This window comes from Enhydra lutris, unplaced genomic scaffold (genome assembly GCF_002288905.1).
Source record: "Enhydra lutris kenyoni isolate GAN:26980312 unplaced genomic scaffold, ASM228890v2 scaffoldscaffold84, whole genome shotgun sequence".
In the NCBI taxonomy this organism is placed as follows: domain Eukaryota; kingdom Metazoa; phylum Chordata; class Mammalia; order Carnivora; family Mustelidae; genus Enhydra; species Enhydra lutris.
The window spans coordinates 1576561-1600486 of record NW_019154168.1 but is presented as its reverse complement, the minus strand read 5'-3'; the positions used below and the strand labels follow the sequence as shown (position 1 = coordinate 1600486).

The 23926-nt window shown below is 36.0% G+C and overlaps 1 protein-coding gene across 1 annotated transcript in view; it reads right to left on the bottom strand.

Annotated features, from left to right (window-relative positions):
- Positions 1–23926, bottom strand: part of LOC111161344 (copine 8) — a 202807-nt gene that overhangs the window by 139899 nt on the left and 38982 nt on the right. Inside the window, exon 4 of the mRNA XM_022524935.1 lies at positions 10747–10850. Within this exon, the coding sequence (XP_022380643.1) occupies positions 10747–10850 (104 nt within the window). The remainder of the gene's footprint in view (positions 1–10746; positions 10851–23926) is intronic.

The window sequence follows — 23926 nt, the reverse complement described above, 5'->3', positions numbered from 1 at the left end:
TATTTTCTGTCCTGTTTTTGACCAGTTGGTACTGGAAATAAATGACTTCCTAGAAAGAGCCTAGGAAAACATCACTCACTATCACTTTAGCTCCTCATTTTAAAGAATTTGTAGAAAAAGTAAGATCGCCAACAGTCAAGACAACCTCAAGTCACTTAAGTCTTAAGTAGGAAAATATTTGTATTGGCTCCAGAGTTTCTCCCAAAACATATTCCTCTCACACTCCTTTGTGCACAGCCTCCTACCAAAATTCAACTGCCTTTTTTTAAAAGGTTAATTAAAGTCTTCACTCTCACATAACAAGAATGTTTTTACAGAGAAACAAGGCATCTCAATCAATACAAGGCTGAGAAAGAGTTCACAGAATGTGCCAATCCTAGGCAGAGGTTCACGGACTCCTCAGCAAAGTATGTTCACCACAGACTGGCTTCATAACTGTGTGACGCAAAAATACCTGCCTGGAAAGGATGACGGATTACTCTCCTCCCCATCAGGGCACTCTGATCACCCTGAACAGCTGTAACCTAGAAGTTTTAATCAGCTAATTGGCCAACATCTACTGAAAACCTACAGATGTTAGCACAAAAAATATTTTTTATTCAAGACAATTTTTTTTTTTTAAATATTTATTTGACAGAGAGAGAGATCACAAGTAGGCAGAGAGGCAGGCAGAGAGGCAGGCAGAGAGAGAGGGGGAAGCGGGCTTCCCGCTGAGCAGAGAGCCCGATGTGGGGCTCGATCCCAGGACCCTGAGATCATAACCCTGGCCGAAGGCAGAGGCTTAACCTACTGAGCCACCCAGGTGGCCCTATTCAAGACAATTTTTTAAGAGTAAGATTGAAATCACCAACTACAGCCGTATCAAAGGTGAAAATAACCTTGCTGGCTTCTTCCCAAGAATCAGAAACTGTTTTCTCTAAAGGGTATACTGTGGACCTGGGAGAAATAACATGCTGTGTTCAGTTCTGTTAAAAGAAGGGAAAAGAAAAGGAGTTTATGTTTTCATCACAAAGCATTTAAGTATCTGCAAATACAATTCCTTTTCATTGCCTTTAACAAAGCTCTTTTAATGCTAACGTCTCAAAAATATGCAATTTACAGCATACTGCTGAGGGCTTTAGGTTAATACACTGGATTATAATGCATCTGAAATTATCATGAGTTTTCCTTTCATGGAATTTTCCTTCTAACTTTTCTAAAAGTATCCAGACCACTCTGGGCCTCACCCAGAGGGGTCAGATGTAAACACTACATCCTAAATAGTTAAAATGTGTGTGTGTGCTTATGTGTATAGTGCCATACTTTCACTAAGGAGAAGAGATTATATGGAAAGCAGGAAGCTAAGTAATTCACCCCTAAGAAGGTGCCTCCCACTGCCTAAATTTACTCACGCCAATTTTGTCAACTCGAAGCTGGTACTGAAATATTATTACCAGAGTATTGAAGTGGATCCTAAGGATCACGTTTGCAATTAGAGGTAACAGAGGTTGACTAGAGTCTTTCCTGTACTTCTGAAATTCCAATGAAGGCCCCAACTGAAAACCAAAGATGCTAAGTGTATCCCTTTATGCTTGGCTCAGAGGTGCTCAAGAGTCACTCTCATTAGAGTCAGACCCTTCTCCACAAAGTGACTCATAAAAGTGACAGGCTAGGATCCTACTTCTCGGGCAGCAAGAGGAGGTTCCTTCCACTCCCCAAAGCCAAAAAGAGGAACTCCAATGTCTGAGGTGCCTGAAGAAGGAGTAGACAGCCCCGTCCAGTTTCCCAGTCAGAGGCTGCTGAGCTACAGAACCTGCCCACAAGTCCAGCCTGTGGCTGCCAATAAAAGACAATGTCAGGTGACAGCCCTAAGAAATGCCTTCTGAGAACTGAGGAACAAGCAGAATATGCAGCTTGTGCTACCTTTAGGTCTGGATTCTTCAGAAGATAAGAGACCCATACCTCCCCCTCCCAACTCATCAACCCTTCCCTCTTCAGCGCCTGATCTCCTGCAAGTAGCTAAAACAAGAGCTCTGAGGAAAGAGGAAGTAAATAGTTTTGAAGTAAGTTTGAGATTAAAGTTTTTTTTAAAAAGATTTTATTTATTCACTTGACAGAGATCACAAACAGGCAGAGAGGCAGGCAGAGAGAGCGAGGAAGAAGCAGGCTCCCTGCTGAGCAGAGAGCCCAAAGCAGGTCTCCATCCCTGGACCCTGGGATCATGACCTGAACCGAAGGCAGAGGCTTAACCCTCTGAGCCACCCAGGCGTCCCGAGATTAAAGTTTTAAGGTGAAAAGTACATATGATCAACAAAATAAGGTGGTTCTACTGAACAAAAGTGACTGCAAACTCTCAAAACCAGACCTCGACATTGTTAAGGGAGTCCTTAACCAATGGGAAAAACTGGAATTAACAGTATTGGGAAGAAATTTTTAAAAACTTACTTTCCTCAAATAACTTTATATATTCCACAATTATCACCATTTGATTTATCAAGAAGAAAAATAATTTGCTAGGTAAGTCAAATCTAGACTCCTAACTACCTTGTTGCTGTTGCAGTCTAAGTGGAAAAACAAAAGTGAAAACGATTCTATCTCATTTCTCCTATTCTCCAGCTCATGTTACAGAATGATGTGACTACCCACACCTCTTGCTCAAAGACATTTTTGTGCAGCTGTTCTGCCAATCATAGTTTTCAACTGTGACCAAAAAAGGTGATTTATGAGGTACTGATACTATTATCAGTGTGATAATCATAATAAAATAAATAGATACCAACGTTTATGACCTTATCTGTGATCCATACATAGCATGACGACAGAGACCATGTCTCTTAAATGAAGAGATACACATCAGATCAGAAAGGCAGGAGAATTTTTAAATTCATAGTTGATAAACTAATCTTAAATACATATCTCAGGCATACTACAGTAACAATAATTACTATGGATTCATCAGGACTTAGAGGAATTTGGCCCAGTCCTGACAGGAAGACATATTTATTCTGTCTCTACCTCTCTTTCTCTGTCATTACAATTTTCTATCAGCATTGAAAAATTTAAAAAGGAGCCTGAAAACCATTTTTCAAAAACCTTCCGTAATAGGCAATTCTTTACATCATACACTTTCAGTTTCTTTTCAATTGTTTTTTTAGAATTTTACTAAATCAATGGGCAGATTAAATAAAACAATTCTGAAAACCATTTACATCTGTCTGTTGGCCAATTTGGACTACTGTATTCTTCAGCATCACTATCCCCTCAAGCAGACATATTTTCGTAAATGCACTAGAGTATCGCTCTAGCTCTCTGGGAGATGCAGGCTGGGGTTACAAATAGTTTTATTGCCTATTTTATCCTGTTTTTACTTTCCAAATATCCTACAATCAATACTTCTTCCTAGGGGTAACACACTGCTAAGACAAAATTTAAAAACCAATTATAATTGGGTATACTAATGAATAAATAGATACACATAACTAGTAAACAAATACAGTGTTTTCTACACTTATTTGGGTAGATATGCTGGAAAAATCACAAAGTGAAAGAAAGAAAGAAGAAAAGAAAAAGAAAAAGAAAAAGAAAAGAAAAGAAAAAAAGAAAAGCTGGTGTCACGGGTTAAAGGTGTTATGTGAGATATTCTAATACATGGTAAATCAAAAGGAATTAACTAAAGCAGTATCAAAAATACTACATGAGGGGCACCTGGGTGGCTCAGTGGGTTAAAGCCTCTGCCTTCGGCTCAGGTCATGATCCCAGGGTCCTGGGATCGAGCCCCGCATCGGGCTCTCTGTTCCGTGGAGAGCCTGCTTCCTCCTCTCTCTCTCTGTCTGCCTCTCTGCCTACTTGTGATCTCTGTCTGTCAAATAAATAAATAAAATGTTTAAAAAAAAATACTACATCAACTAAGAGTATACTTGCTGCTTTTCTTGATAATCAGTTATCCCTTTCTTTGGCCCTAATTGTTTGGATTTTTCAGAGATGCTATACAATTGAAATAAAGCTCTTTGAATCAAATTGCTGAAATCAGCCAAACGTATTCAAAGGATAAAACGATACATAATTCAATTTTGCAATACACTTTCACATTTTGAACACTACATAATTTCTGTGAAAATCACTATAATTTTTCGAAAAGAGAAAGCTGAAGAAGTTAAAACATATCTACCTACACTAACTTCTGTTACTCTATTTCTTCTTGTTACACTGAGATGAAATAATATAACATGCTCCCATTCCTAGCAAACATAACAATTTCCTAGACAGTCTTACTTTCGTTTAGATAGATGAAATATATTCTACCATATTATTATATTCAAAGTGCAGCAGAATACTTTAAACATACACTTTCATCAGTATTACATAACCAAGGCAAACATAAAAATATCCCAGTTTAGACATAATTTTTAGACTTCATAAAATTTTAGAAATTCCAGTTTTGTAGCATTTAATTACAAAATATTTTAGGCAAAATCTGATCCTTTGAACATATAACACTTTCTGAGCCTTGGTTTTCTCATTTACAAAAGTGGATTAATTCCACCTCAGAAATTTGTTGGGTGGGTTAAAGTTATATATGCATATGATTCTATTACAAACCGTGAATAATAGTAGTAGTAGTAGTACTAACGAAAATAACCTCTTTTTGTCTGCACCTACAAACTTATATACTAACTTTCAAACTCCATGAGCTTCTGTAACTACTTCACTGAGTTTACAAATAACTGGAAGATATTAGTAACAAACATATTAAACCATCTTATATTTCTTCCTTCTGTATTTTTTCCAGTAAATGTATTGGTTTTGTTTTCCTTTTTTTTTTTAATTCCCCAAAACACTTACAGTGAAGTTAAACAATATTACCGACTTATCATCCAACACTAGATAAGTATGCAACATACCAGCAATGCCCTAACTTCCTCCTACCTTTAAGTCTTCCCTTGCTCATGCTAAGCATACCTAGAAAGCTTACGAACATGACATAAGTAGCAGGTGCCTCCCTAACTTAATATATTCTCATTTGGACTCACCAGTTTGTCAGAGTGATTGTTGAAACATTACCCATTTAAAAAGGCATAATATTTGAACATGAACCAGCACTGAGTTCAGTGGAATTATATTCCTTGCACCAGACATTTTTTTAAAACCAATTAGTTTCCATAGCCTCATCTTCAGTAGAGATGAGAACGTGATCACTAGCCTCTGTGTACAGGCGAATCATTCTTTTTTTTTTTTTTTTTTTTTTTTCAGATTTTATCCATTTATTCGACTGATATCACAAGTAGGCAGAGAGGCAGGCAGAGAGAGAGAGAGAGAGAGAGAGAGAGAGAGAGGAGGAAGCAGGCTCCCTGACAGGCAGAGAGCCCGACGTGGGGCTTGATCCCAGGATCCTGGGATCATGACCCGAGCCAAAAGCAGAGGCTTTAACCCACTGAGCCACCCAGGCGCCCCAGGCGAATCATTCTTTACCTTCTTTTCCTCTCCAGAATGTTAGCCCAGCTCTTAATTTTTGCTCCTTGGTCTACTGACTAAGAAACATTTAATCAGGGTCATCCTTCTAAAGCACCTTTCTTTTCATTCCACTTGTGAAATTCTGTAATAGCAACAATTACAACATAGATGATAAAAGGATGAGTAGGACATAGGCTTAAGGAATCAGGGCCAAGTAGGGACATGGTGATACAGTCACTGGGCAGCAGCTGCTTGTGACAGGGGCCTTTGGGCGGACAGCAACCAGAACAAAATAGAAAGGGCTCTGAATATCAGAGATAAAACACAGGCAACAAGTTCAGAGAACAAAGCATATAGGATCTTGGCTTTACAGGCGAATTCTACCAAACTTTAAAGAAGAATTAACACCTATACTTCTTAAACTATTTCAAAAAATAGAAGGGGAAGGAAAACTTCCAAATTCATTCTGAGGCCAGCATTACCCTGATACCAAAACCAGACAGACACCAAACCCGAAAAGAGAACTATAGGCTAAAATCCCTGATGAACATAGATGCAAAAATTCTCAACAAAATACTAGCAAACTTAATTCAACAATACATTAAAAAAATCATTCACCACGATCAAGTGGAATTTATTCCTGGGTTTCAAGAGTGGTTCAGTATTTGCAAATTTATCAATGTGATATATCACATCAATAACAGACAAGGATAAGAACTACATGATCATTTCAATAGATGACAAAAAACATTTGACAAAGTACAATATCCATTTATGATTAAAAAAAACCCTCCACAAAGTAGGGTTAGAGGGAATATACCTCAACATAATAGAGGCTATACATGAAAAAACAGCTATCATCCTTAATGGAGAAAAACTGAGAGCTTTTCCCCTAAGGTCAGGAAAAAGACAAGGATGTCCACTCTCACCACTTTTATTCAACACAGTACTGGAAGGCCTAGCCACAACAGTCACAGAAAAAGAAGATATAAAGGGCAATCAAATTGGTAAGGAAGAAGTAGAACTTAACACTATTTGCAGATGACATGATATTCTATATGCAGAAAACCCAAAAGGCTCCACCAAAAAACTGCTAGAACTGATAAATTCAGTAAAGTCGCAGGATACAAAATCAATGTGCAGAAATCTTGCATTTTTATACAACAATAATGAAGCAGCCAAAAAAGAAATTAAGAAAACAATCCCATTTATAACTGCACCCAAAATAATAAGATGCCTACAAATAAACCTAACCAAAGAAGCAGAAGACTTGTACTTTGAAAACTATAAAATACTGATGAAAGAAATTGAAGATGACACAAAGAAATGCAGATATTCCATGCTCATGGACTGGAAAAACAAGTATTATTAAAATGTGTCGGGGCGCCTGGGTGGCTCAGTGGGTTAAGCCGCTGCCTTCGGCTCAGGTCATGATCTCGGGGTCCTGGGATCGAGTCCCGCATCGGGCTCTCTGCTCAGCAGGGAGCCTGCTTCCCTCTCTCTCTCTCTCTCTCTCTCTCTCTGCCTGCCTCTCTGTCTACTGTGATCTCTCTCCGTCAAATAAATAAATAAATAATCTTTAAAAAAAAAAAATGTGTCTACTACCCAAAGCAGTCTACATATTTAATGCAATCCTTATCAGAATACAGCACTTTTCACAAACGAGAACAAAGAATCCTAAAATATTTATGGAACCACAAAGACCCCAAACAGACAAAGCAATCTACAAAAGGAAAAATAAAACTGGAGGCATCACAATTCTGTACTTCAAGCTATATTACAAAGACGTAGTAATCAAAACAGTATGGAACTGGCACAAAAACAGACACATAAATCAATGTTAACAGAATAGAAAACCCAGAAACAAACCCATAATTTTATGGTCAATTGATCTTTGACAAAACAGGAAAGAATATCCACTGGAAAAAAGAAGTTTCTTCAACAAATGGTGTTGGGAAAACTGGACAGCCACATCCAAAATAATGAAAATGGACTGCTTTCTTACACCATGCACAAAAATAAATTCAGAATGAATTAAAGACCTAAGGTGAAACCTGAAACCATAAAGACCTAGAAGAGAACACAGGCAGTAATATCTTTGACATCAGACTCTGACATAGGAACTTCTTTCTAGATATGTCTCCTGAGGCAAGGGAAACAAAAACAAAAATAAACTATTGGGACTACATCAGAATAAAAAGCTTCTGCACAGCAAAGGAAACAATCAACAAAACTAAAAGGTAACCTATTAAATAAGAGAAGTATTTTCAAATGACGTATCTGATAAAGGGTTAATATGCAAAATAAGTAAAGAACTTATAAAACTCAACACCCCCCCCAACAAATGATCCAATTAAAAGTGGGCAGAAGACATGAAGAGATATTTCTCCAAAAAGACATCCTGATGGCCAACAGACACATGAAAAGATGTTGTTCATCATCACTCATCAGGAAAATGCGTATCAAAACTACAATGAAGTACTACCTCACTCTTATCAGCATGGCTAAAATCAACAATACAAGTAACAGGTTGTGAAGAAAAGGAACCCTCATGCACTGTTCGTAGGAATGCTAACTGGTACAGTCACTGAAGAAAACAGTATGGAGGTTCCCAAAAAGTTAAAAATAGAACTACCTTATGATCCAGCAATCCCACTACTGGGTATTTACCCAAGAACACAGCAACACGGATTCAAAGGATACATGCACCCCTGTGTTTATAGCAGCTTTACTTACAATAGCTAAATTATGGAAGCAGCCCAAGTGTCCATCGACTAATGGATGGATAAAGAAGTGGTATATATACACACACACATATATATAACATTATATTATTCAGCCATGATAAAGAATGAAATCTTGCCATTTGCAACGACATGGCTGGTGCTAGAGAGTATAATGCCAAGTGAAATACGCCGAGTCACAGAAAGACAAATACCATATGATTTCACTTATATGCAGAATTTAAGAAAAAACACAAATGAGCTAAGGGAAAAAAAATGAGAGAGAGGGAGACAAATCAAAAAACAGTCTCTTAATAATAGAGAACAAACTGATGGTTACCAGAGGAGAGGTGCGTGGGAGGATGGGATTAACAGATAATGGGGAGTAAGGAGTGCACTAGTTGTAATGAGCACAGGGTGATGTATGAAGTGTTGAATTACTATATTGTATACCTGAGACTAATATAACACTGTATGTTAAGTAAAGAAATTAAAACTTAAAAAGCTATGGGATATCTAAGTTGGTCTCAAGGATTAGAATGAGGAATGAGTACTCTTGTCCACATCTGTTCATTCTAATATTTGACTCTGAATAATTATACTCCGAAAATTTAAAAAAGATTGTAAAAAATTTACATACTGGGATACTTGCTGTAGGATTACATGTAATAGTAAAAATAAAACAACCCAAAATGTCCATCAGTAGATGTTTGGCTACATAAATTGTGTTTTCTCAAGCAATGAAAATTATGCAACATTAAAATAAATTAAAAACATATATATAATACAGTGGTCCAAAAAGATATCTGAAAAATTCAAGTAATAAGAAAATATTTGTGGTTTTCAAAATACTGAGACTCCCGTATGTTTATGTATCTTTAAAAAAAAAAGATCTGCAAGTATATACGTCAAGTCATTTACATTTTTAGTTATTGGCGGGTTGACAGGTTTTTGCGGGGTGGGGGGAGGGTATTGAACTAACTGGAAACTTTCACTTTTAAATGCCTACATATAACTTAAAATTTATTATAAATATTTACTACTTTCAAATGAGAGAAAACAATACAGATGAACAAACAATACAAATGGCTGGTTTTAGGATAAAGTTAAATCTAAAAGCAGAGGGAAAAAATTAATCAGGTGCCATGCTGTGTGAGAGAGAATTCTTAAGAACAGCAGCTATGAAGCCCTGAACAATGGGAGAACCACATTCGACATGATTTATATGTGGCTTTTAAGTAACAACACTATGAGCAATCTCCATGATAAACATGGTCAAGAAATCATTACATTACACTTCAGGATTTTTTCTCAGACGTATCATTTTTAGTATTCGAAAAGGGGTTTCAAGGACATAAAAAAGCAAATGGGCATAATAAATTTTGCTTGATAAATATAATGAATATTTAGAACTCCTATAACTCTTGAAGGAAAGGGCCTGGTATAATATTCTCCTTTTTTAAACAGAAGGTTATTTTACTGCACACATTTTAGAGGAAAATGAGAAAGGCTGGTCATGGTAGGTAACTTTCTTTTTACATTAGAAAGTAATCTAGGACTTTTTCAAATATGATATTGATAGTTTTTATTTTAAAAAATTTATAAATTGTGACAGCCTGATACATTTTATTGTTTCCAGCTATTTAAAGGCATTTCCATTTTTAAAGACTTATAATGTTCACAAACTATTTTAATTTATTAAGTACATACTATATGTTGTAGTTTTCCCTCTCAATAGATTTCCTTTGTACAATATCCAGATATTTCAACAATCACCAGAGTTTACATCTGTGAAACAAAAATTGAGTAACAAATACTATCTTACAAACAAACTGACTCTAGATTCTCTGCAGACAAGAAGCTGAATTTAATGATACTTTGATATGACTAATTCAACATCAAAGTAACAAGAATGTTAAAAGAATCAAAAATTCTGGCTCCAGTATCCTGGGTCTTGGAAATAGGAGGCCACGAAGAGATAAAAGAAAGCAAAGTTTAGATAGAGATCCATATACTACACAAAGAGGCAGCTGAGAGAAACTTCACGATCTGGGGGACATGAGGAGTAAATAAGATCACCTTGGAGTATATATGGAACTTGTAAAGAAATCACTGAGGCCAAAGATGGTTTGAAAGGATGTCCATATATATCATGCAGCATTTCAGCACAGTTAAAATGCTCACTATTTTTTCAATAAACATATAGCCAAAAACCTATAAAATGCAAAGTAACGCTAGGGATAGTGCTCTGGCCACACTCTAAGTAGAATTAATCTACTTTCCTGCCAATATAACCTAGTATTTGTGCAACCAGACCCAGCTGTATGTCACAAAATTTGCCTTTAAAAATCTATTTTTGGGGGTACCTGGGTGGCTCAGTGGGTTAAAGCCTCTGCCTTCGGCTCAGGTCATGGTCCCGGGGTCCTGGGATCGAGCCCCGCGTCAGGCTCTCTGCTCAGCAGGGAGCCTGCTTCCCTTCCTCTCTCTCTGCCTCCCTCTCTGCCTGCTTGTGATCTCTGTCTGTCAAATAAATAAGTAAAATCTAAAAAAAAAAAATCTATTTTTTAACAATGCGAGTTATACCAGAACTTACAAGTCAAAACGAAGGTTCTCCCTTTCTTCAAAAAAGTAGTCCAGGATAAATTTTCGTACAAAATCAGGATTTAAGGTATTATCAATCACTTCAGTTCTTCCAAACTGTAGAGAAAGAGAGAGAGAGGTTAAAATCAAGCCTTGCATAGTTACTGATTACAGCATAGCACCTAGTATTAATAATATAGTTCCTTGAAAACATAAACAATAAATATCCTAATGACTAGAAAAGTAAAGCCGTGCAGGAAAGTTTTTTGAGACAAAAATTATTCACTCTTATTCACCCAGGGAAATTTGAAAATGAGCACTGAGTTCATTCAAATTATTAGAACAGCAGCTTCTGAAAATTCAGATAACAAACTATAACACTTTCTCCCCTCTTATCCCCACTTCAAAGCCAAATCCCATGCTAGTCAAAGGAAGTTATTTCTCCCTTCAATTTTAGTGCATCACAAATATTTTTCTTAACCTAGTGTAGAATTAGGCTAAGCAACATATATTCTTTTTTTTTTTTAAGATTTTATTTATTTATTTGACAGAGATCAGAAGTAGGCAGAGAGAGAGGAGGAAGCAGGCTCCCCGCTGAGCAGAGAGCCCTATGCGGGGCTCCATCCCAGGACTCTGAGATCATGACCTGAGCCGAAGGCAGAGGCTTTAACCCACTGAGCCACCCAGGCGCCCCAGCAACATGTATTCTTAACAACTAGAGGGGTCCTAGTATTCATAATCAGGAAGTCCTCCACATGAAACAGTTTATTAGCTGTGTTTTGGGGAGAAATTTCTTATACTCTATTACACACTTCAATAATTTGGGTTTCTTTTCTTTTGCTTTGCTTTGCTTTAATTCTTATGGTATCTAGACAGCCTAAAATGAGATCTTTAATACTTACTGGTTTTAAGCTAGTAAGTTGCACTTTTGCTTTAAAAAAGTAAATTTCTCCACCTTAGGGGAAGTGGAAAACAAAAACAAAACTTTCTAGTCGTTCAATGTAAAGGAAGGTCACCAGGCTCTGCTTCCAAAGTCGGACCAGAAATATAAATTTTACAACTCTCTCTCTCTCTCTTTTTTTTTTTTTTTAATTCAGCTTCTTCTCCTTCTTCTTCTCCTTCTACTCCCATGGGATTCTAATAAGGGAATTTTAACCTTTAGTTCTGAACAGATTTATGCATGCCATCTTATCAGAGAACAAACTTTTATTAAAGTTCACAGAAATACTATTTTTTAATAGGAATAAGAGAACTGTGCTAATCCACTAAAAAGTGAAGGTCATGCTTACATAAATTTTGATAATAAAACTATGGTAGAAAATACTGATGACAAAGGAATTACTATGGCTATTGCTAACTAATTACACACACACACACACACACACACACACACAAAACAGTTTATAGAGGCTTACGTATCTGACAATGTTTATATCATGAACCAGTATCATGCAGACAAACCACAACTGAGGTCATTCATTCAACATTTTCAAAATATTAAATACTTCCTGTGAATAATAATAATTATAGCCATTTATTGAGTACTTACTTGGTTTCAAGTACTTCTCACACATTACTTTAAATCTTTAGCATAACCATGAAAGGTAGGTGTTATTAGGCCCAATTTAAGGATGAGAAATCTTTAAAAATAAATCAATAAATAAAGATGAGAAAATTGAGGCAGAGGATTCACAACCTTTGGCTATAAAATCTTTCTAGGACTCTCCTTTATTTCTGAATAAAACACGTGAGGCCCTGAGAAGATCTAACAATGAGCCTATCCATGATTCCTAATTTTTAAAAAGTGGGAATGTGCTGGCTGTACCCCTTCACCCCAAAAGATCAGTGCAGAGGTCAAGAAGTTTAAGTCTGGACCCAAGACAGTCTGGGCCCCCCAGCCTTTCCACTACCTGGAAGCTCCCCAGGCCACAGCTGGGAGCACCAAACCAGCAAACACACAACACTCTCAAACAGAAATTCAGCCAGGATCCATATTCCCCAGCACCCAAATCCCTCTTGTAGATTTGAACCCAAACTCACACTCGGAGGAAAGAAGACAGAGTGAAATTTCCCAGTGTGGGCCCCACTGAGCTACAAGCCAACAATTTTCCAGGGCCCATGAGCCATGAACACATACACAAGCCTGTTTGCTGGGGACATCTGGCTTGTCAGCAATATGGGTAGCTGCATATACTCTGCTATCTTAAGTGCAGATTACACAGCCATTAAAATTCTAGCTCATCATCTCTAGATTACAAACACTTATTACAGTAGGCCTTCCCACACACAGCCCTGAAACTGCTTTCGATGATCTCGCCAGTAACCTTCACATCGCACAATCTGGCAGTCACTCCTCGGCTCTTCTCACACTAGACCGCTCAGCAGCATGGGACGTGGCTGTCTCCGCTTTCCTTCCTGAAGCAGTCTTTTCTTGCTTTTGACCCCACATTCCTGTTTCTCTTCCCCTCCTAGACTCTCAGCCATGCAATCTCTCATTGTCAGAACCCAGTTCTAGGCCCCCTTCATCTGCCTATCTTCACTCTTCTGTTATTTTATCTGTTCCTTTGGCTTTAAATCCCACCTATATGATGGTAACGTCCAAAAGCAAGCATCAGCCCACACTCACCTCTGAGTTTGCTCATGCGCACAACTGCCTTCTCAGCTTACACATGTGGTTGTCTAACACGTCCCGCAGAATTACTATCGAACTTTGAATACTGATTTTATACCACAACCAGTACCCCAACCCTGTCCTTACCAAGTCTACTCCTTGGCAGTAAATGACACCATCATCTTCTTGGTTCTTTTTGCCGTAAACAGGAGTCAAACTTCTGAACTCCTTCCTTTTAACCCACCAACTCCTCTTCATCACCACCTCGTAAACTGGCAATTCCAACCTCAAACACATCTCCCAGCCGTCTCCTTCTCTTGGGATCTCTTGTCCACAGCTTACGTCAAGATTTTCAGCTTTCTCATGGACCACCTCAGGGCCCCCCTATCTCACACCTTTGTGTACTCTTGCTCTCCCTCCAATTCTTCCCCCATATAACATCCAAAATAATCTTTTGAAAAAGTTTAAACACAGCCATGCAATTTCACCTCCCCAACAGTCTCTAATGGCTTCGCATAATACTTCAAACAAAACCTCTTTTCTTTTGTCTGCAGGACTGGCTCATTTCTACCTCTTGGTTTCATCATGGGCTAGTATCTCCTCTTTCTCTTCTCCCTGGCCAGCTGGTCTTCTTTTAGAGCCCTTTACTCACCAAATCCTTTTTATCCCATGGCCTTTGCACCTATGTGAGTAACTCCACTCTTTGATGGCTGACTTTTTCTCATCTTTTAAGCCTCTATTTAAATGTCAGTCTTCTGGCTCTAAATACGCATGCTAATGTTGGCTCCCTACCCCTAAAATTATTCTCCTTCATAGCACTTGTTTCTTTCCTTTATAAAACTTATATTTTGTAATTATACTTTTATTTATTTGTTTTATATTTCCTTTACTAGATAGTATGTTCCATGAAGGCACAAGACATACACAACTTTGATTTACACCGGTACAAAACTGAACAAATGATTAGCTAAAGGAGATCTATATTGTTCAAAGAGAAAAGAATCAAAGATCCTGTATAGTATAACACCAATTTTGATGAAAATATATATGTTTATATAGAGAGATAAAAATTGAGGAAGGTATGCCAGAATATAGAAATTATCTTCTAATTTTTTTTTCATTATGTATTTCTGGGCTTTCCTAATTTCTTGCAGTAAGTATTTTTTACTTTTAAAATCAGAAACAGTAAATAAATAAAATCTTTAAAAAAAAAAAAAAAAAAGGGCGCCTGGGTGGCTCAGTGGGTTAAGCCGCTGCCTTCGGCTCAGGTCATGATCTCAGGGTCCTGGGATCGAGTCCCGCATCGGGCTCTCTGCTCAGCAGGGAGCCTGCTTCCCTTCCTTTCTCTCTGCCTGCCTCTCTGCCTACTTGTGATCTCTGTGTGTCAAATAAATAAATAAAATCTTTTAAAAAATAAATAAATAAATAAAATAAAAAATAAAATCAGAAACAGGATCGCCTGGGTAGCTCAGCTGGTTGAACGTCTCACTCTTGGTTTTGGTTGGGGTCATGATCGCAGGATCATGGGATGAGGCTCTGTGCCCATTGCAGAGTCTGCTCGAGATTCTCTCTCCCTCTCGATCTCCCTCCTGCCTGTGCACTCTGTCTCTCTCTTTCTCTCTTAAATAAATAAAATCTTTAAAAAAATTAAAAATATAAAACTTTTAATTGGTGTTATTGTTTTTTTAAATTCTTTCTATTATGAGAAATGAAAACTGGCAGTAATAAGAAATCACAGATACATTATGACTAGTTTAGCTCATGGGAAATGCGTTAGTTCTTTCCCAGAGGCTGGATTATATTAGCTATCAACCACGTGATTAATCTTTTTGACTTGAAATGAAATTTGTCTCAGCTAATGCCTTATACTACCAAATCAGAAATTTCTAATTCCTTAGAAAATGTACAGTTGCATATTAATTCTACATAGATCAGAGGGAACTAAAATTTGAAGGAAAGACAATTATTAATAACCTTTATTGATGGTATACAACCAGAAACAGCTGCATTTGATAAAACTGCAACTTGTATCCTACCAAGTCTTCTTCTGAGTATCAACTATCCTGGATTGTCAGAAGTACCTACAAAGCTGATTACCATAATCTCTGGCACAATGAACATATTTAAATATGTGGACAGTCAAGCCCTTTTACATAATTATACAGTATTATGTTTCATCATCCCACAATGAGAAAAATGTGAGAAAAATGCTTTTTCTCAACAAGTGTGAAAATTTTCAGTCATTTGAAAGAAGTATATAAACTGTTAATTTTGTTGGAACATAAAACACTGTTTCTTATAAAACTTTAAGCAAAAAAAAGAAAAGAAAGAAAGAATTTGCAATCAAGTCTTTGAAAGTTTTCCTTTGTTTTATGCTTGAGCTAATCGGATAAATACCTACTTTTCCAATTTAGGAACAAATCCTGCAGAAAATGATAGAATGAAAATATTCCTGATTTCTAAATCAACTAATTGTTAGACTGCTTCAGAGGAGCATTCCTAGAAGAACATTCGTCTATTTATGGCATCAAGCAGATGAACTCTGTTTCAATAAAAACGTTCAGAAAGGTTTAATATATTGTGAAGGCCCAGAACAGCCACCCAGGTCATATTCATGTGTCAACGGAAGTGAAAATGATGAAGAAAAATATCACCTGTTCAAGTGCACATTTGTAATTTGGTTATCATAGAAGAATTAAATCTTACTGGTGATGAGCATGGTCTCCAGAAAGTAGACAGGAAGGCCAGATAAACTGAGTATTACAAAAAGAATATTAAGATAAATTCAATAAAAATGCTCAGTTTAGGACTATACATATCCAACTTGCATAAGGGATGCAAACCGCAAGCACACACCCACCCACATCAACACTACACCATTTGAACATATTTCCTCTTGAAAGTGAAACACTTGGATTACCAGAAAATCCATGGACCTCCTTGTCTGAGGGAGATACAGTTTTGTCATGTAACTCATTATCCAAGGCTTTTCTTTCTTTCTTTTTTTTTTAAATGTAGCAAAGATCTGAAATTCCCTTAATTATAAAAAGACACTGGAAAATCTGAAGGCTTTATCTAGGTCCTCCACTGTTACAAATGACTGAGATGTCGTTCTAGATGTAGATGAGAATGTAAATTCACACACAGAAGGAAAAAGGATGTTATTTCACATAAGTGGTTTTTATTCACTTTTTAGGATCTTTTATTTTTAGGAATGAACATAAATCATTAACCAACAAAAAAAGGAAACCCTGACTACAACCCTATAATGGTCACACATAAAATGCAGAAAGGACTGGGATGCCTCAGTCAGTTAAGCATCTGCCTTCGGTTCCTGGTCATGATCCCAGAGTCCTGGGATCGAGTCCCACATCTGGCTCCTTGCTCAGTGGGAAGCCTGCTTCTCCATCTGCCTGCCACTCACCCCCGCTTGTGCTCACTCTCTTGCGCACTCTCTCTCTGACAAATACATTTTTTAAAATCTTTTAAAAAGTTTAAAAAGAAAAAGAAAATACAGAGAAGACTACACCCCACCAATTTTTAAAATTATAGTGCTTTAAAACCTTGATTTAAACATTTTAATATAATATCATACTCTAAAAAACAACATTTTAAGAAACTGTTAACCGTGTCATGGCTTGCTATTAATTCTGTGATTAATGACATGTTTTACCATCTGAAGAGAAAAAAAGAAAATGGACTCAATTTATCAGGGAGGTCCTTATTGGGGAATATGGGTTAATTTTCATCATGTATCAGTTAGGTTTTCATTTATGTAACACAAAATATTTTTTAAATGAATTGAGTAGATTATTATTTTCATCTACCCTATTATTTTAAATTAGACTGTTTTATTTAGTTATTATCTAAATTCAATTGAAAATAAACTTAAAAATGTATTCACATCAACCCTGAAGTCTCTGAATAGTTAAAAGCAGTTCTATCCACAGATGCATAATAAATGTTGTTGATGCACATTCACTAGAAAGTGAGCAATTATTAATTTCATATACTCAAAACTAACTTTCGACAATTATCTTTAAAATCCTCCAAAGGAATAATTCCTAGATTTTTTTTTAAGAATTATTACATTCTAGGGGCATCTGTGGGTGCCTCAGTGGCTCAGTCGTTAAGCATCTGCCTTCAGCTGAGGTCATATCCCAGGGTTCTGGGATAGAGCCCAGCATCAATCTCCCTGCTCAGAGCCTGCTTCTCCTTCTCCCACTCCCCCGACTCATGTTCCCTCTCTTGCTGTGTCTCTCTCTGTCAAATAAATAAATAAAATCTTAAAAAAAAAAAAGGAATTATGACATTCTTTAACTGTCTTTCATTAAGACTTCTCAACACACTTTGTCCCCTTCCTAAAATTATTCTATACAATAGACCTTTAGGCATAGTTTAGCACTGAGTTTCTTAAATTCTCAATGTTTGTTTTTGTGAGTTTTATTCACCTTTTTTTTTTTTTTAACTTGGCAGGGAAACAAAAAAATTGCAAAGCTAAGTTTGGGAATTAGTTTCATTCAAAAATGATCAGAACAAACTTTTGCTTCTGCCAAAGACAAATTAAGTTGTTTCAGACCAACTTTTCCCCTGAGAACAGCTAGAAAAATCTGACAAAATATAAAATAATCTTTTTGGAGGCACCAGAGAGCTAACAAAATGTTATACATGTGAAACCAAAATCCTGGAGAAAAGAGAAGCCAAAAGAGGGGCCCTGTGTTTGAAAAAGAAGCAAACCAAACTGATTTCAACGATCTCATCAAACTGGGGGCGGGGGGGGAAACAATAGAGTTTTAAAAAAATCATCAAAGGGTTTTTAATTGAGAGACTAAAAAAATACGGTAGAGTTGGGACCCTAAGAATGAATGAATGAATCAGAAGAACAATCCTCAAGAAGCATGAAGCTCAGCTCAGAGAGAGTCAAATCTTTAACTGACTAAAGATAAACTTTTCCTAGCCTAGTTATTTCCCCAGAAGCAAAAGGAAACCCACTTTGGGGAAATATTAAATCATCCAGTGCCTCAAGTATATCGCTAAATTTTCTTATACAATATTCAGCAATAAGTAACAGGCATGAGGTTTTCTGCCTCCAGCCCCAGTGCAGTTACTTGTAACAGACAAACATTCTAGTGGAGAACCAGAAAAGATAGTGGATAAAAAACAAAACTTGATTGTTTGATATTATCGTAGAGGTGCAAAGGCACCCAAGAGCTGAAAGGCCCAATGCTAGAGAGAAGGGAAGTTAATTAATGTGAGCCAAACTTTTGCCTGGAACAAGAAGTGACAAAGAAACAAAGGAAGCCCACATAAGAATGGAGAGAGAAGCAAAGCCAGGAAATCCCAGCAACAATGAGCCATACTTTCAAAGACTACACAATAAAACAGAAGTAGTAGCTTAGTGAAGTTAGAAAAGTTATCTGAACCTGGATTTCATTAAAATTTCAGGAAAACTAAAGGTGCCAAGGTCTAATTGCATACAAAGTTACCATTAAAAAAAGAGAGATTAGAGAGCAGGACATGAAAGTATGCCAAAAGATACAATCAAATACCAAACTAAAACTATATTATTTCAGATAGAGCCAAAATACATGCAGACACGAGAGAATGACATAAATCAGAATTAGCAATACAGAGAAAGGAGGTGATATAAATCAAAGAGGAAATAGAGGTAAAATAAATAAAACAGCATCTTAGAAATGGAATAAATTAGTAAGGACACAAGAATAATCACAATAGATAAAGCCTTAACAGAATTGGAAAGAAATATTTTTGCATTTAAGAATCAAAAAGAAATTTAAAAAAAAAGGAGAGAAAGTAGCAAATATTCAATACGGGCAAAGTGGATCCATCATCTAGTAAAAGAAGTCCACAAAGAAGAAAATCACAACAAAGACAGACAAGTATTAAAAACTACAATTCATTAGCTCATGACTTAAAGAAAGATAAAATTAGATTTTCTTCAGAGTTTTTGACAGAAATGTTTTATGACAAAACAAATGAACAACATTTAATATACCTAAGGAAAGAAAATGTAATCAAGAGATTTTATATTCTTCATATTCAAAGGGCACAAATTGTTGTTGACGTTAAAAAAAAAAAAAGATGAATACTGTTACCCATGAGCTCTTCTAAAAAATCTAGTAGCAACTGACCTTTAGATAATCAAAATTACTACAGAAATATTGACATATAGAGTGGTGGTGACCATTACCTATAGAACTAAGACTCAATTAGGTCTAAGAGAGAGAAAATAAGGCATGCAATGTCAATATGATCTGATAATGTTGACAGAATGCAATATTATTCCAACCAACAAGTAGGAAAAACCCCAAAGAACCAGGCACTAAGCATCAATGAGTGCTAAGACCAAAAAAGAGGGAAAACAAGACTTCATTTGCCTCCTTCTGAACATTCACACCATCACCAACAGATTTGCCAAAGGAATTGAACCCATGTCTTTTCAACCTTCTGATACAATCTGTCAAATTGTAGAAATACAAAGAACAGAAAAAAATATGATGATCTGCACCTTAAGCACATAGTCAATAAGATCCCGACTGTAGAACTACATATGTCAAATGGTCCAGTTATGTAAGATAAGTTGTAAGAAAAACAAAGGAATGAAGGGAAAGCTGTAGACTAAAAGAAACAGAAAATATATATAGCATTTTTTTGAAGTGTGCAAGACTAAACTATAATGTTAAAAAGTGCACACTTGGGTAATAAAACCATAAACCCACCCCTCACACAGACATATCATTACTCTTGGAAAGGAGAGTTCTCTGATTGGGAAGGTCCATGGAAACAAATTCCAGGATGCTAGCAAAGTTCTACTTCTTGACCTTGTTAATAATTGTATGTATGTCTGCCTTCTAAAAATTCACCAAGGTTTTCATTTTTTTATTTGTTTCCAATAAACAAATAAGTGAATGCCAAACGAGAGCATCTCCCTATAAAAACAATTGAGACAATTATTGACAACATAACAGCAAAATTGCAACAACATAAATTTTAAAGGGAATTCTTCATACAGAATTAAAATGCATATAGCATACAAATGCACAAAGAAATGAAAAGCACCTAACAGAGTAAATATATGGAAGAGAAAAAGAATACTGGCAATATAAAATAATAATAAACTATTTTATGTGTTTATATTATATACAAAATTAACATTCATAACAATGACACCAAACGTGGACATTGCTGCTATAAACACTGGACTGCATATGCCCTTTAGAGTCACTATGTTTGTATCCTTTGGAAAAATACCCAGAATGCAATTGCTGGGTCATAGGGTCGCTCTATTTTCAATTTCTCAAGGAACCTCCATACTGTTTTCCAGAGTGGCTGCACCAGTTTGCATTCCCAATAACAGTGTAAGAGGGTTCCCCTTCCTCTGTATCCTCTCCAACACCTGTTGTTTCCTGAGTTGTTCATTTTAGCCATTCTAACCAGTGTGAGGTGGTAGTTTTTATCCGTATTTTAACAGGGGCACTTTTAAAAGACACAGAAGCCAGCTTGAAGGTGCTCCTATTTATCAAATTTGTGAAAATCTGAGCCCCAAAATAAACAATAGTAACATATAAAAATCCACTGAAAAAGAAGAAACTATGAGTCCACACTTATAAAATAAAGGAATAAATTAAAAGTCTAGTGAGAAAAGAGATATTTATATACCTTCAAAGCATCTCCCCACACACTCATAAACTACTTTCCCAACATAATTCCCAGAGTCTCTTCCCAAACTATTAACTACAAAAAAAAAGAGGGTAACTTTTTGTTGGAGAAGACTAGCAGACATTACTTTAATCAAGTGATCAAAATCAACCTAAACAAAAGTAGAACAAATCAAAACCCTGTGCCACCAGCTGGGATACAACAAGAGGAACACACAGTATCACCTCTGTGATATTTCATCCAAAGTTGCACATGAGGGAAAATATCACACAAAATCAAAATGAGAGAAATTCTATAGTGTAGCTGACATTTCATTTTCAAAAGTGTCAAGGTCATCAAAGTTAAGAAAAGACTGAGGAACTATTCAAGATCAAAAGAGACCACAGAGGGAGATAAACCATAAGAGACTCTTAATCTCACAAAGCAAACTGAGGTTGCCAGGGGAAGGAGGGTGGGGGAAGGGTGGTTGGGTTATGTATATTGGGGAAGGTATGTGCTATGGTGAGTGCTGTGAAGTGTGTAAACCTGACGATTCTCAGACCTGTACCCCTGGGGCTAATAATACATTATATGTTAATTTAAAAAAAAAAAAAGAGAGAAACCACAAGAAATGGCAACTAAAGCAATACATAATTCTGAATGGAATCCATCTGCTTTAAAACATATAATTGGGACAACTGGTGAAAACTGAATAGGGTCTTAGGATTTGATGGTAGAAACACATCAATGTTAATTCCCTCAGTCTCAGTATCATATTATGGCTACGTAGGAGAATGTCCTTTGTGTAGTAAAGTATTCAAGTGCTATGGGTCATCATGTTGGCAACTTATTCTCAAATGGTTCAAAGGAAAAACATTCTTTCTATATATGCAACTTTTCTGTAAACATATTTTCAAAATTTAAAAAAATACTTTGAATCTCAAAGCTAACAAAAGTACAACATATCAAAACTTGTTGGATATAGTTAAAGCTCCTCTTAAAAAAATACTGTAGACTAAATTGCATATAGTAGAAAAGACAAATGACTAAAAATAAATGTTGTTGTCATCTAACTCAAGAATTTAGAAACAGAACAAATAAAGCCCCCAAAGCATGGGGGGAAAGTAACAAAAATAATTATAATAATCAATAACATTTTTAAAAACTAAATTAAGTAACCAACAAAGGCAAATATGGATTCTTTGAGACTAATAAACTGATAAACCTTTACCAAGATGGAGCACGGGGAAAAAAAGACCGAAAATGCAAATTATTAATATCAGAAAGTAAAAAGAGCATCATTACAGATCACACAGAAATTAAACATATAAAAGTATATTCCAAGAAAATTTATGCCAATAAACGAGAATTTGGGCAAAGATAATAAATTCTTGGAAGAATGTAGCACACAAAATTGACAGAAGAAGAAATTGAAATCTTGAGTAAACATACATGTAAGAAAGGAAATGAATGTGAAGGTAAAATATCCCACGAAGAAACGTCCAGGCTAAGAATGCTTTAGCAGCAAAATTTTCTAAACATTTTAATTAAGATATGACATTAAACTTTCATACACTCTCTCAGAAAAACAGAAAAAGTGGAAATACTTTCAAGCATATTTATTGAGTCCTGCCTAACCTAAACAACAAAATCTGAAGTCTTTTATTTTGAAGTATTATTGAGTCCTGCCTAACCTAAACAACAAAATCTGAAGTCTATGACAAGAAAGGAAATTTGTAGATCAATATCACTTATAACATAAATACAAAATTCTAATAAATATTGGCAAAGCATACCAACCAATATATTTAAAAGATACCACATTATGAATCAGTTGGTTTTATTCCAGAAATAAATAAAACATGTAATTCACCACATTCACAATATAAGGAAAAATAATATAATCATCTCAATAGATGTCTACATGAAAACTCTACCATTAAGACCAGGAACAAAACAAGATGCTTCCTATTATCACCTTTATTCTGCATTGTACAAGAAGAACTTGTCAGCACAATAAATAACATGATTAGATGGGAAAAAATAAAACTATAATGTGCAGATCAGCACAGTTTATGCAGAAAATTTTTAAAACGCCATAAACCATTATTAGTAATTTGAGCAAAGTCACTTCAGAGTTATTATCCAAAAACTAAATTATATTTTATATATCACAATAAAAAATAAAAATGAAAAATGATGAGTTAACATTAAGATCAAAAATATTAAATCACTAAAGCTAAATCCAACTAAAAATATGCAAGAGCTCTACATAAAAACTGTAACATCTTAAAAGAAACCAAAGAAAACTTAAATAATTAGAGGGCACCCATATTCATATATTGTAAGGCATACTATTTTATATATTTCAATTCTCTGAAATTGATACACAGTTTCAACACCATCTCAGATGTCATAGTGTGTCTCTGTGTGCGTGCATGTGAATATATATGTGTGTGTAAAGTAGCAAATAAATTCCAAAATTTCTCTGGAAAAGTAAAAATATTAATTACTTAATTAAAAGTAAAAATATTACTTAAGAATATTCTAGAACAGGGTTCACAAAATTACAGCTTCTGAGCCAAATACGGCCTGCTGCCTATTTCATTAATTAAGATTCACTGGAGCATAGCCATCATCAAGCATTCATGTATTGTCCACGTCTGCTTTCATGCTACAATGTCTAGAGAGACCAGAGGGCCACTTAGCTTAAAATATTTATGCAGCCCTGGGGCGCCTGGGTGGCTCAGTGGGTTAAGCCGCTGCCTTCGGCTCAGGTCATGATCTCAGGGTCCTGGGATCGAGTCCCACATCGGGCTCTCTGCTCAGCAAGAAGCCTGCTTCCTCCTCTCTCTCTCTCTCTCTGCCTGCCTCTCCATCTACTTGTGATCTCTCTCTGTCAAATAAATAAATAAAATCTTTA